The 14,419-nt window shown below is 38.9% G+C and overlaps 1 protein-coding gene across 1 annotated transcript; it reads right to left on the minus strand.

Annotated features, from left to right (window-relative positions):
* Window positions 1-2,657: 2,657 nt before the first annotated feature.
* Window positions 2,658-14,198, minus strand: LOC310997658 (vasodilator-stimulated phosphoprotein-like). The gene is made up of 13 exons (XM_083987439.1): window positions 13,979-14,198; window positions 11,342-11,513; window positions 9,880-10,048; window positions 8,588-8,636; window positions 7,785-8,118; window positions 5,483-5,595; window positions 5,344-5,395; window positions 5,210-5,252; window positions 5,015-5,057; window positions 4,826-4,897; window positions 3,069-3,135; window positions 2,816-2,873; window positions 2,658-2,732 (listed from the first exon to the last, which is right to left on the minus strand). Exons 1-13 carry the CDS (start codon window positions 13,981-13,983, stop codon window positions 2,686-2,688), a joined length of 1,224 nt encoding a protein of 407 aa, XP_083843565.1. The 5' UTR covers window positions 13,984-14,198; the 3' UTR covers window positions 2,658-2,685.
* Window positions 14,199-14,419: the final 221 nt, after the last annotated feature.

Raw genomic sequence — 14,419 nt, forward strand, 5'->3', positions numbered from 1 at the left:
TTTTTAGATCTTTTGTCAGATGTTACGATGATATACATAAGTATAACTGCATATAAAGCATTTCATAAGTGTTCATAAGACTTTTATTGACAATTACCGGTACATCAAGTTTGTCAAGTTTCTTGGATGGTTGGGGATCATAAGTTGCTCTCAGAGGATGTTTTGGTGCCATTCTTTGTTCATGGTTGTGTTGGGCGCAATAATTGTGAGTGAGGCTTAAAGGGATAGTTCACCCAAAATTGAAATTTCACTCATTATTTACTCACCCTCATGTCTACTAAGGGCTGGGAGAAGTTTCAGAGTCCTCCGTGGCTTCTCTGAGTTAAAGACACACCAAAAAACATCCAAATACCTCCATGCTGCTCGTATGTAATGTCCGTCTTGTATTGAAGCCCCGAAATGCGAAATTGTCCAGAAAAAAATTAAATAAGTCTATATTTCAAGCTTGTTTTGTAGCGGAAGCTTCGGTTCGTCAAATTTGACGAACCGGGAAGAGGAGCTTCCGCTAAACAAGCTTGACAGTTGGACATGCACTGCTACACCAAGACCCCCTGTAACTCAGAGAAACACGGATAAAACTTCTCCCAGCCCTTATATTAGTCGACATGAGGGTGAGTAGCCTAGATAATGAGTGAAATTTCAATTTTGGGTTTTAATTTAAGATTTATATTAACACAAATATTCCGCTTACTTCTGCTTTAAGCTGTGTTTATTGGGTCAACACTTTGGTCTATTGACCTGCATCAGGACCAACATTTTTGATGAAGGTCAATAGACCGAAACGTTGACTTGATCGAATAAACAGAGTTTAAATGTGAGTGTGGGAGTAAATCATGATTCTGCAGTGAATTTGTGGATGAGCCCATCACCCCTTTGGCTGAGAAGTAGCCTAACCCCACACATGAATGGTCTCAGGATGCTTTACTGTTGGCATGACACAGGACTGATGGTAGTGCTCACCTTTTCTTCACCGGACAAGCATTTTTCCAGATGCCCCAAGCAATGGAAAAGGGGATTGATCAGAGAAAACATCTTGTGCTGCTATGAATGAATAAATAAATACATTTTGTAGATGGGACCGACTGCTGCAACTGCCCCTACCTTCTCTGTAGGATACATTCACCATGTATGAATTCTCATGCTTTTGAATAAATGTGTGACACATCAAACCGCTATATGGTAACATTTACACAGTATCATGATAGAAACCTAAACTTGTTAGTTGGGTGTGTGAACTCTGTCTGTCTGACACTTTTGGCTTGTGTCCTAAATGCCCTATGATTCTGAGAAATCTGTTTCAATAGAAAAAAATCATACAAACAATAAATGTCAGTTCCGTTTGGGTGACACTTTTTATTATTTGCATAAACAATAAAACGTAACAGTCCTTGCACATGCTGAAGCAATAGGATTCTTGACACAGGGGCAAAACAAATGTTGACAGTAAATGTGTTGTGTGGTTCATGAAGTGAATGACATGACATAAATAGGAACCTGCCAGTATCATAGTACATCTACTCAAACACCACAAGTCCAAATGAGGCACTCTGTTCTTTTCTGATTTAAAATGTGACACAGAAAACATACTCAACAAATACAGTATCATGCACCTTTATAAATTAGACTACCCAGGTGAATACTGCGACCACCTGCAACACTAAATGCTGCTCAAACCGTATTGTATTGATAATCATATCAAATAAATTAAATGCATTACTTTTTTTTTTACTTGTGGACTATATTTATGGAAGACATCTTCCATGAGTGGGACAGTGGTTCATTTCTGCAGATGTGAGCACATGAATGAGCAAAGAGGTTAAAAATTCTTAGATGAGGGAAAAGTTTAAGTTTGTGTGTATAGGTATAACTTCAGCTGAGCTAAAGTTCAGCGAAAGCTATTAATATTTAATTTACTGAAAAGGAAGCAGCACAGAATAGGAAGGAGGAAGTCTGACAATGACAGGTTAAGTCAACAACAAATTTCATCATTTGGTGTTGGGGTAAGATTCAGGAGCGTTGCTATAGCCGTCACGCTCTTCTGGGGCAAAACTCAGTCTGAACCGACTTTGCTTACAGTATTCTTTAAGCATTGAAATGTGTGGGCATCACAGTTTCATGTAGAAAAATGAAATTGGTTGATATGTTGTTAACAAAAAAGTATTGGACTCCGAAATATCAATATAATTTACAAAACTAAATAAGAACTACAATGAACAATGCAAAACTAACTAAAACTAACCTGAATAAGCTGTTTTTGGTTTCTTAGAAATGGCAAAAGTTGCAGGAAGAAAATGCCACAGCTCAATAATGACACTATTTCAAGTATGACCGAGTAAATGTACGGTCATGAGGACTGACGACGGGAACATTTGTGGGAAGCAACTGAAAGAGAGAAATCCCATAGAGCTCTCACAGAGAAGCTTCTACAAACCAAGGCTTTCCTCCTAATACATGAAAAACTAAAACTGAATAAAAACTCAACTGAAAAAAAGAAAAGAAAAGCAAACTAAAAAACTCCATAAAAATAAAAACTAATGGAAATGTGAATAACCTTGCACTGATGACTACAGATTGAAAAAAAACAAAACATGATTTCTAATGTGGAGAAAAATGAAATTATTGGCACTGGATGAAAAAAAAAACTTCATATCTATTCATTATTCTTCTGATCCATCCTTCAGTGTCTCATTCTTCACTTGTGGGTTGTGCACCTTGTATCTCCTTGATCAGTGCTGGAGAAAAGAGACAATACACAGTGAACATACATACATACATACAGTAATGTACAGGTGTGTGTTACAGAAACTAGACTCACCTGCGATGATCTCTTCCTTCACTTTGTGAAGTTCTTTCTTCACTTCCTCAAGAATTTCCTACAATCACACACGGCATGTTCAACATAACACTGTTTTACCTTTATTTATAAACAAGTCACATAATTTACCATGTAATAACATGAAATATATTTCAATTTTATGGATTTAAAAGTTAATATTCCACTATGGAAAGGTCATAACACACAACTTCATTGTTTATTACAGCTGTGAGCTACAGATTGAAGTACAAACCTGTTTGAGTTGCTCCAAATCGGTATCACTTCCTGCAACATCTGAGTTCTTTTTCACCACCTTCATCCTAAGATAGAAAAAAAATATTTACTTTCAGCCAAAACAGACTTCTTAAGATGAAGAAGGCTTTTTTTTTTTTTGGAGAGAGCTGGGCAGCAAAAGCAGCATATTTGTTTTGGACAGACACAAATAGATTGTAAAAGTTATTAGGAAATGTCTGAGGAGAGAAACAGAACAGCAGCTGAGTCAAACCGTAAATGTAATCAGCACTTGGATTGAATCATCTGCCATCACCCCAACTGCTTGTGTTTCAGTAAGAACAAGCACTTCCTCAAGTCTTTACAAAGCCATTTCAACAAAGTTCCTGTGGCCAGTATAATTTAACTGCCTTCAAAACATCCACTTCTGCTTACATTACACTGGAGTTTGTGATAGCGTATCAATATTCGTAATTGATCTGATGCTCAGATTTCACTTGCACAAGCTCACACACTTGATGCTCATGCCTTGGAGGGAGAAATATGAGTTCATGTGCAGGGCAGTGTCACAACAACATGTTGAAGTGGAGCAAGCGACACAAGGTCACACCAGCAACTTAGAGGCCTTGAGCTATTACAGGCTCAGAGAAACCACAAGTGTCAAGCGCTTTATTTCTTATTTCTAAAACAACACTAAGTCACTATTGCAGGTGTCATTTCACCGGTACATAGCCTACATTAGGCAGCACACAGAGCAGAGATCACAAAAAAAAAGTGGCATCTCAGGACAGGAAGTGGCTCCATAAAGTCTAAAGACCCCATCGTCATTGTGTTGTAGATGTTTGCACATCAGTCATTACTCAAAACGTCCAAATGTAGGAAGTAAAGTAAAAACGTGGTTTTAGATTTTTCTTTATTACGCAAATTCAGTAAATACCAAAATCTGAAATCCTTCAATCCTTCACTTACAAAACGTATTTAGACGCTGTGTTCACGAGTTGTCTGTTTGCCTCAACCATCCTCGATTCTGTATGTGTCTGGTTGTGGCAAACTGAACTGACTTGACACATCTTAGAAATGCTCATATCTGTGCATATGTGGTCACACAGTTCACACTTTGTGTTGAGCGAGGCTATGAACTCTGAGTAGCTCTCTGTAGACCTCTGTGATGAGACTGAAGGCATTCATCATATAGCCTACGTCTGCCACCATTGGTTATTGATCATTATTACATATTTTAACCATTTACAATTAAAGGGACAACGAGGAGTTTCTCCATCGGCAGAACGAAAAATTCTGCGACAATATTAATGTGGATGAATCTACGTTAATTTGTTGTTAATGGGCCCATTTTCGATAAATATATCGTTTTGTTTCTATCGTTATTTTGTTATTATGGATGGAAATGGATGGAAATTAGCATTGCTGCTATAATCCGGCACATTTACATGTTTTTATATGTACATTGATGGGCACTGTTGGTTTCGCAGACGCTGCCCGGCGAGTCATGAGAATAACGCCACCGAATCTCCGTTTATAGTGGGAACTACGACGGTATGTGATCATCTTTGAACCTCTGACTTTAATTCTTGATGAATGAAAACATGAGTCTGTCTTGCGCCAGTCAAAGAATTTCACGGTGCGCGGAGGCTCATAAATGTAGTGTGTAAACGCTTCGCTTTTCCAAAACTCCTCGTTGTCCCTTTAAATCTACAACACAATGAAGTGTAGGGAATTGAAAAGGTCTGGATGCTTTCTGAAGCGTGGAGGGACTGGTACCTGGACACTGGGGGAGTGGTGGGAGAAGAGCAGGGGCTGGCTTCCTTCTGACTGTTGGTTAAAGATTTGGGCCTTTTGCAGAGAAAAAAAAACAAAAAAACAGGCAAACCTTACAGACAGCTGCTAACTGTATTTTTGATTCTGTATCTGTAGGTGTTTGTGTAAGAGTTGGATGTATCGGCCTCTTACCTGGGCATGGTAGCACATTTTTCCTTGGGCTTTTCACTGATTTCTGCCAAAATAAGATCATTTTAGTTACTCTTTAAGACTTTTCTTTCTGCCACGCTTTGCTGCAGTGCATCATGTGACAAATAATGATCACTGTTTCTGTCTTATATACAGTACAGTTACGAGTGTCCGAGAGGTGACAGTGATGCTACATACCTCTAAGTCCTGTGGGTTTTAAAACTGGGGAGTCAGGCTCATCCTGCAGATAAACCAAACATTTCAATCTTGCTGGTCATAATAAAAATAGGCCAATTACAGAAAAGCTAGAGAGAATGAGACAGGAAACTTACATTGCGAGCTGGTTCTTCCTTTTTAACAGCAGGTTTGTCCGAAACCTTCCTCCTGTTTAAAATTGTTAAAAATATGAGAAGTCCCGCGAATCAAATCATACAAGCTATATCTTTATATATCTCTTAAACAATAAGTTACCTTCGAGCGAGGATGGCGCTCATCTCTCCCATTAGACCACCTCCACCTCCACCTCCACCTCCACCGGATGAGGCTGCTGGTTTGGGGGCTGGATCGGCTCCTCCTTCATCCTGCTGCACCACAAAAACACTTCCACTGAGGATCTGGCCCCTTACTCACTCACTCAGTCACAAGAACATGGACACCAGAAATCATCCATTACCCATGTATTGTACATATGGGTAACACTTTATAATAAGTTCACACTATTAAGCATTAGTTAAGCATTAATAAATACTGAATTCTTCATTTATAACACATGAATACTCATTAGTATGTAGTTTAAACACAGTTAAACATGTTTTATTCATCATTGATCAGCACTAACTGTATTTATAAACTATAGCGCCCCCTAGAAATTTTGTTTTGCTAAGAATGAATGGAGTGACTTTGGCATAGGCAGACTTAAATTTGTGGAAACATGTATCACACCAAGATGTACAAAAAAGTCAATGTAACCTATACCTTAAAGTCAACAGGAAGTCGGCCATTTTGAATTGAACTTTTGACCTCTTTGAACGAACTCCTCCTACAGATTTCGCCCAATCAACTTCAAATTGGCTACAGACCATCTAGACGCCATTCTGATCAAAAGTTATTAAAAGAATGTCTGTAGGTCAAAGGGCGTGGTTGCTAGGGCGTGGCAAAATTTGGCGACTTTTCGTTTTCTCGCCATTCCACTTCGAACAGCTCTAACGCCCACATACTTTATCCTATCAGCTTCAAACTTGCTGGACATGATGTTGGCTCCGCCCTGAACAGGCCGATGTATTAACATTCCACCTTCTTCATAGCGCCCCCCGATGGTAACAGGAAGTGACCAGTTTTTACTTTCACGTGTACTGATGGCACATAGTTGACCCCATCAACTTCATTCCACTTCTAAAACATGCAGAACCAGTTGGTGAAGCTACATTATGAATGCTGTGAAGCTACGAGCAATGGCGTCCGTGTGGCGATGTGGCGACTATCGTCCCTCGCCATGAAATTACGTTTGCCCTTTTGATAGCTTTAATAAACTCGTATCATCATGAAAATTGATACAGAGGTCAATGGTGGCAACCTCTTACATCTGATAGGGGTCACGCCCATTGGGCGGGTCCAAATGCCTCTATAGCGCCCCCTTGAAGTTTTCAAAAACCCCTCCCCATAGGGGTTTTTTTGGAGTAGGAAGATGAAAATTGGTACACATGTGTTAGTTGTCCAGACGAACAAAAAGTCTCTTGCACCATTGGTCTACTCTAAACAGGAAGACGGCCATTTTGATTTTAATGTGTCATTTTGGCGTGATTTCCACACGTTGTGTTTTAACGAACTTGTCCTAGGGATTTTGCCCGATCGACTTCAAATTGATTACAGATCATCCAGAGACGATGCTGATTAAAAGTTATTAAAAAAAAACATGCCAGCTAGCCTGATCCTCCAGTCAGTGCCCCTGACCAAAGGCACTGGCTCATAATCTGGAGTTGGTCCCCGGGCGCTGCACCGTGGCTGCCCACCGCTCCTCAGGGATGGGTTAAATGCAGAGAAAGAATTTCACTGTACTAGCTGTATATGTGACAAATAAAGCACCTTTACCTTTACCTTTACCTTTAAAAGCTTTTCTCTGCGTCAAGGGGCGTGGCCGCTATGGCGCCGCCATGTTTGATCCATCGCCATGCATCTTCAAGCAGCTCTCTCTCCTACATACCATGCCGTATTTTACATCAACATTGTCCAATTTACTCTAAACTTCACATTTGTGATTAGGGTCCGTCCCTGAACGCACCAGCCCATGTTTTGTTACGCTCATACCGCCCCCTGGTGGATGAACCATCAATTTGTCATAACTCCTTCATGCATTGTCCTATTTGCTCCAAATTTCACATGTGTCATGAAGGTCCGCCCCTGAGCTCATCTGCCCACATCTGGTTACCGCCCCCTGGTGGATGAACGAAACATTGCGTTTCTTCGCTCTTTCCAGGTTTTTTCTCCCTTCTTCCTTCTTGCCACAGCCCCTGCGTGCCTCAGGTCCGCGGTGGCATGAGGTCGCGAGGGCCCGATCATAGTGTTACCCATACTGTATGTACAACACCCTTCATTAGTATGTAGTTTATAAATACAGTTAGTGCTAATCAATGATGAGTAAAACATGTTTAACTGTGTTTATAAACTACATACTAATGAGTATTCATGTGTTATAAATTATTAATTCAGTATTTAATGCTTAACTAATGCTTAATAGTGTGCATTTATTATAAAGTGTTGCCTATGTTCTCCTTACCTTGACTGTTTTACGCAGTTTGGCTCCTGCCAGAGCTGCAGCCAGGTCATTTGCTCCTCCTCCTCCTCCTCCTCCTCCTCCTCCTCCTGAAGGCGGTGGTGGAGGTGCCGGTGGGCCAGACCCAGGCGGTGGTGGTGGGCCTGGTGGGGGCGGTGGGCCAGACCCAGAGGGTGGTGGTGGTGGGCCGGGAGGTGGCGGTGGAGCCGGAGGAGCTGGAGGAGCTGGTGGAGGAGGAGGAGCAGGAGGAGCAGCGGGGGCGGCTGCTGCAGCCGCGGCCTGTCGCTCTCTCTCCAGACGCTCCCTCTCCTGCTGCTCCTGCTTCTGCTGCTCCTGTCTGCTCACAGAGCAACACACGGTTCACAGCTTAGTGTTTAGCTTCTTCCACAGCTGCACTGCAAAAACTCAAAATCTTACCAAGAATATTTGTCTTATTTCTAGTCAAAATGTCATTTCTAGTCAAAACAAATCTCAGTATACTTAAAATAAGACTCATCATATTAAAAAGTAGCTTGTTTTTAGAGTAAAAATTTGTAAATTGTCTAAAAACAAGTTCACTTGTAGGTGATGAGTCTTATTTTAAGTGGAAAGAGATTAGTTTTGACCAGAAATGAGACATTTTGACAAGAAATAAGACAAATATTCTTGGAAAGATTTTGAGTTTTTGCAGTGTGAGCTCAAACTTTAATATCAAGATTATTTGAAGCTCGTTGAAAACTAAATTTCATTACATTCTTGATTGTTGGGTGGAAAACATACTAAATGATGTGATGTTGATTACTGTAAACATTAGTAATATCCTTTACCTTCTCTGGTTTTCCAGCTCCTGTGCAGAGGGTCCATTCTGAGCAGGGCCTGAAAGCATTATTTTTGTTAAAATAAATAATGAAAAATATGGCTATAAAGATTGCACAGTACTGTGCATAAGTATTAGGCAGCAGTGAAAAAGTGCTGTAAAGTAAGAATACTTTCAAAAATATGAATGAAGGGTGGTCACACTATGATTTATTTAGATTTCTCTTCTGTTCGTTCACTCCCTTTTGTTGATTGATGAAAATAAACTATTAACACTTCCATTTTGAAAGCATTCTTAGTTTACAGCATTTTTTCACACCTGCCTAAAACTGACTATAATTTTTGCACATGTACAGAATATAAATATACTATATGCTTTTTCATCATCACAGGAAGTTAGCCAAAACAACCGGATCGTTTACTTCTGCTTTAATATAGCCTATCTATTTTTAAATTATGCAGTTTACTGAGTGCTAGAAGAGGTATAAGATTAATAGTCCAGGCAATCTAGCTCATTTTGGACCCCAAAATAGAACATACATCATTTCTATGAGGTGTCCAGAACAACATACTAACAGTCCTAAGAAATCCTAGTTGGGGAAATATGTTTAATTCTCATTGATTTACTGTATATAAAGTCTATGGTGCCAATAAGGCCAGAAAACAATACACCCCAATGGGGCTAACCAAATAAGCCTATTTGGGTGTGTTTTGGGCATATTCCATTAGTGTATTGCTCATTTGCATATTCATATCCATTTTCAAAGAAACTTGTAATACAAAAAAAATACTTTTCATGTTTACTTTCATTGTGTAAAGTTTCATTGTGGTAGGAGTAAAGGGGGGAAAAAAAGCCTACTCGGGTGTACTTTGGGCATATTTGATAAGTGTGTGGCTCATTTGCGTATCAAATTCATTTTCAAAGAAACTTGTAATACAAAAAATGTTACATTTCATAGATACTTTCATTGTGTAAAGTTTCATTGTGATAGCAGTAAAGGAAAAAAATAGCCCCATTGGGGTTTTTGTTTTCTGGCCTTATTGGCACCATAGACTTTATATAGGCTACAGTAAATCAATGAGAATTAAACATATTTCCCCAACTAGGATTTCTTAGGACTTTTAGTATGTTGTTCTGGACACCTCTTAGAAATGATGTATGGTGAAAAACATTCTGTTACAATTAGTCTGTCGGAAAACGCTATTTTGCCTGGACTATAAAGCATAAATTACAGACACACTTCCCACTGTCCAATCTGGACCTCATCCGCCCTCTTTCATTGCTGGTTGGTTGGTTGGTTACCTGCACTGAGAGCCTCTAATGCATGCATCATGGTTTGGGCAAAAAGAGCAGCATCCTCTTTACTGCCAAAGTTCAACCCCCACACCTGTTTGGGGTCCCGCCACTGGTGGAAGTTTGCTGTGGCTTGATTGTACTTCATCCCTTTAACAATGGGACAGTTGATCACAACCTACAAGCATGAACAGAAGCACAGGACAGTGATTCTACTGAGAATTTGATCTTTTATATATATTTATCTATATAGTTTATAGCTCATGAACACTTGTCTTGTAAAATGCAGTCAGTTCTTCTCACGTGATCTTATGAGTTTATTTTTGACTTTAATTTGAATGCAATGTTACATTTCCGTCTCTTTTAAACTAGTACATTCAAAAATAAACTGGCGACACATGTCTGCTGTCAAATGGTGTAGGTGTTATCTCTGCAACAACATGTCAGTGGTTTGTCACAAAAGAAGTGAAACAGTTCTTAGTTCTGGGTGAGCTGTTACAAAGGCTACACTGAGATGAAATGTCAGCTAACACAAGATTGACTATTTGAAGATTTTTATCCAATGCTTAAATGACTAAACCTAATATCTATATGGACATGTGTGTGTGTTTCCTTTCTACGGCTAACCTAGACTCTTGTAGCCATGCACTAGTTTAACTTACAGCTAACTAATACATTAGCACTGACAATTAGCATGAAAAATGTCTGGATTGACGAACATGACACAAGTTTGGATAGTTCAACTACAGAGCAGGCAGCGTTATTACAAAAATATATATATTGATTAAAAACGACTTTAGTTTTTGTCTTTTAAAATGGTGTGCCGTAAATGCACCAACAGGATTAAAGGACTAAATTGAGCAGATATTGAAATAATTGGGTGATTCTTCCTGACTGAAATTGGAGGTATGCATAGTATTATCATCTATAAACCCAAAGGCTGTGAATACAAAGATGAGTTGTGCTATAGTGTTTCAAGTGTTTCATACACACACTGCAAAAACTCAAAATCTTACAGAGAATATTTGTTTTATTTCTAGTCAAAAATGTAATTTCTAGTCAAAACATCTCATTATACTTAGAATAAGACTCATCACATTAAAAAGTAGCTTGTTTTTAGTCACTTTTTTTTTACTTCTTTCAAACATATTTTCACTTGAAATAAGTAGAAAAATCTGATAGTGGAGCAAGTTTTTCTTCCTTATTACAAGCACAAAAAACTTGCTTTCACTGGCAGATTTTTCTACTTGTTTCAAGTGAAATTTTTTTTTTAAACAAATGAAAATGATCTAAAAACAAGTTCATTTTAGGTGATGATTCTTATTTTAAGTCTAGAGAAAAGAGTTTAGTTTTGACTAGAAATTAGACATTTTGACAAGAAATAAGACAGATATTCTTGGAAAGATTTTGAGTTTTTGCAGTGCATAAAGGTGAATGTCTTTCTGTCTGTCTGTGTGCACTTGTCTTGTACCTGCTGGTCAGCCTGCATCTTACGTCCCACCACCCTGTAAGTGTTGGACGCGGGGTTGTGGTAGATCTGGACCCGACTGAGACAGGCAGTGTCCGATCCCGCAGGAACCCAGCGCTTGCTGCCGTCGTCGTACAGCATGACCGTGGCCCTCACCTGACAAACACTGGACTCACTGTGGAAGGGGAGACATGATGAGAGGAATTAAAAGAATAGTTCACCCAAAATTCAAATTGCACTCATTATCTACGGCGTCAGTAATCGCACTGATGCCGGTGCAAATCTCGCGAGATTTGGACGGACCAAGAAGAGGAGCCTCCGCTACAAACAAGCTTGAAATGTAGATTTATTAAATTTTTTTCGGAACAATTTCGCATTTCGGGGCTTCAATACAAGACGGACATTACATACGAGCAGCATGGAGGTATTTGGATGTTTTTTGGTGTGTCTTTTTGTTACGAAGAAAAGTGGTATCCATTTGCAACCGTTATATGGACATGCACTGCTACGCCGAGACCCCCTGTAACTCAGAGAAGCCACGGAGGACTCTGAAACTTCTCCCAGCTCCTTAGTCCACATGAGGGTGAGTAGATAATGAGAAATTTCAATTTTGAGTGAACTATCCCTTTAAGGCAACAAGATGCTGCAGACTAGACAGAAAACCCACAGGGTGGAAGGAAGTGGCTGGCAGCAAAACAATTATAGTGTCGTGATGGGGTAAATAGAAAATAACTTGGGTTAAAAAGATAAGGTGCAAAAAATCATATCTGAGACCAAGTAAATCTTTTGGTAACACTTTAGATTAGGGAACAACATATTCACCATTAACTAGGTGCTTATTAATATGCAGCTTACTAGCTCCTTGTTAGTAATTATTAAGCACGTATTCTGCCTTATTCTACCTCTATTACACCATGAATTAAGATTTTTCCTGATATTAACTCCTAATTATGGCTTATTCATTGTAAATTAATGCATTAATGCTATACCAATTCAGAGTGATAAAGGAAGAATTACTGTTTTTGTGCTACTGCCCCTGTACAAGGCCCCAATAACCCACGGGTTATTCACATCATTATTCAGAAACAACAATGGTGTCATGGTGTAATAGAGGTAGAATAAGGCTATGTAGAATAAGGTGTTAATACGTGCTTAATAATTACTAATAAGGAGCTAGTAAGCTACTTATATGCATATTAATAAGCACCTAGTTAATGGTGAATATGTGTTCCCTAAGCTAAAGTGTTACCAATCTTATATCAAGATGCTTTATCTTTAGATTTAGGTCATGTCAGGGAGAGAATACAGTATGTTATGAAGTAAATACGTTATTAATAGGTGACATGTAAATATATTCTAATTAATTTCCCAGACATAGAGCAATTCTTTTTATTTATTTATTACCATTCTCTGTTAAACACATCATCACATGCTTGTATAAACAAAGACAAGACAAGTTGCCATTGGAAACATCCAATTATCATTACTGTATGTGAATCATTATCAGTGAAAATAGAAATGTTGCAGTGCTAAGAAGAAGTGTTTATGTAACTCATATATGATGGATATCTTGCTTGTTTTTTTCCAATGAAAGGGGCTTCTGTAGGTTCCTCAAAGCAAGGTACAGAAAAAAGGTTTTGATATGAGTCTCTCAAAAATAAAAAAACACCAAGTCCTGATAATGATAATTCAATTTGAAGTGAGTGAGAAGTATTCATGACTGGATGTAAGTCATAGTTTGTGGTGTTTGACCTATAACAAAGCAATGAAGTGTCAAAAATCCTTCAGTGGTACAGTAGTACAACTTGTAAAAACCACAGTAAAGATAGATCATGAAAATCAGGATTTAAAGTATAATTGAAAGAGTCTTATCAGTGTCACGATAAAAACATGAATCTGCAAAGTAACTGCACTGTCGAGCTTTTCCCCCACCACACACACACCTAACACACACCACAGCTTTTCAATCACACGCTGATGACGCTACAGACTGCAAAGGACCTGTATTTGCATTGTGAAACTGAGTTATAATAGTTTGAAGGTTTTTCAGACTAACATTTGCACCTGTATAACACAAGATAACACAACCATGCATGCATAATATGTTTATTTTCACACGAGGCGCTGTGATGGGGAGTTATTTTCAGTCAAGTTGCTGTTGCAAAATCTGCAGCCTGTGGGAAATCTTTTACTTCCTGCTGAAAAAGGTTGTTTTATATTTTGACCACTTCCTGTGTTCGGTTCACTGCTTCCTTATATGGACTACACCAATGTTTCACCTGTTCTTCATATGCATGTTCACTTTTTAAAAAGAATAATAAGCCCTCAAAAGCTTTTCCTAGGATTTCACAACGCGCTCGGTGACACAGATCGACATGACGATCGTTTCATTTCATTTCTCTGTGTTAACATCGTGGAAACAGAACACCTGCTATGAACTCAGACGCTCCTCAGACATCAGGAAATGTAATCGGAGTAACAGAGTCTGTCGGGCAAAACACGTGTAAAATTGATATGAAACGGTGCTACTATTCTGCATGTCTTGACTTACACATGTGCCAGCCAGTCAAAATGATTTAGGATGAAATAAGTGAACTATTATCTGTCATTTGAAGAAAAAAAAAAGAAGTAATAACTCACCCCATGTTTCTCCTTGTTGCACGCAGTCTTCAGTGTTTCTCCTTGTTAACACTTTACAGTCAATTTCTTCTCAACAACAACAACTAGGTTAAACTGCTTCCTCCTCTCTCCCACAACTATATGTATATATATTTATCTATGGAATCAAACCTGCTGTCGTTTCTTCCTGCACACCTCCATCGCGCTCTCTCATAACATTGTTTAACACCAGCCACTTGCACTTCTGCCTTTGTATTCTCATTTCCTAGACACTTTTTTTTCTCTCTCTCTTCCTGTTCTTCTTCGTCTCCTTCACTGGTTCTTTTATATTCTCACGTTCACCTCCCCCCATTTTCTGTCTCCCTCTGGCTTAGCTCTTTCCATCATAATTATGTTTTATTTTATTTTTTTGTGGTTGGTGTGTGCTGACCAGTCTGTGTTAAAAAAAACAAAAACAGGATT

This window comes from Trachurus trachurus (genome assembly GCF_905171665.1).
Source record: "Trachurus trachurus genome assembly, chromosome: 14".
Classification (NCBI taxonomy): Eukaryota; Metazoa; Chordata; class Actinopteri; order Carangiformes; family Carangidae; genus Trachurus; species Trachurus trachurus.

Bases quoted from the DNA above. Each gene is read 5' to 3' on its own strand.
- LOC310997658 (XM_083987439.1), bottom strand. The intron at 5,058-5,209 runs GTATGTAGCATC...TTATTTTGGCAG, and splicing joins AAAACCCACAGGACTTAGAG to AAATCAGTGAAAAGCCCAAG. The intron at 4,898-5,014 runs GTAAGAGGCCGA...TCTCTGCAAAAG, and splicing joins AAATGTGCTACCATGCCCAG to GCCCAAATCTTTAACCAACA.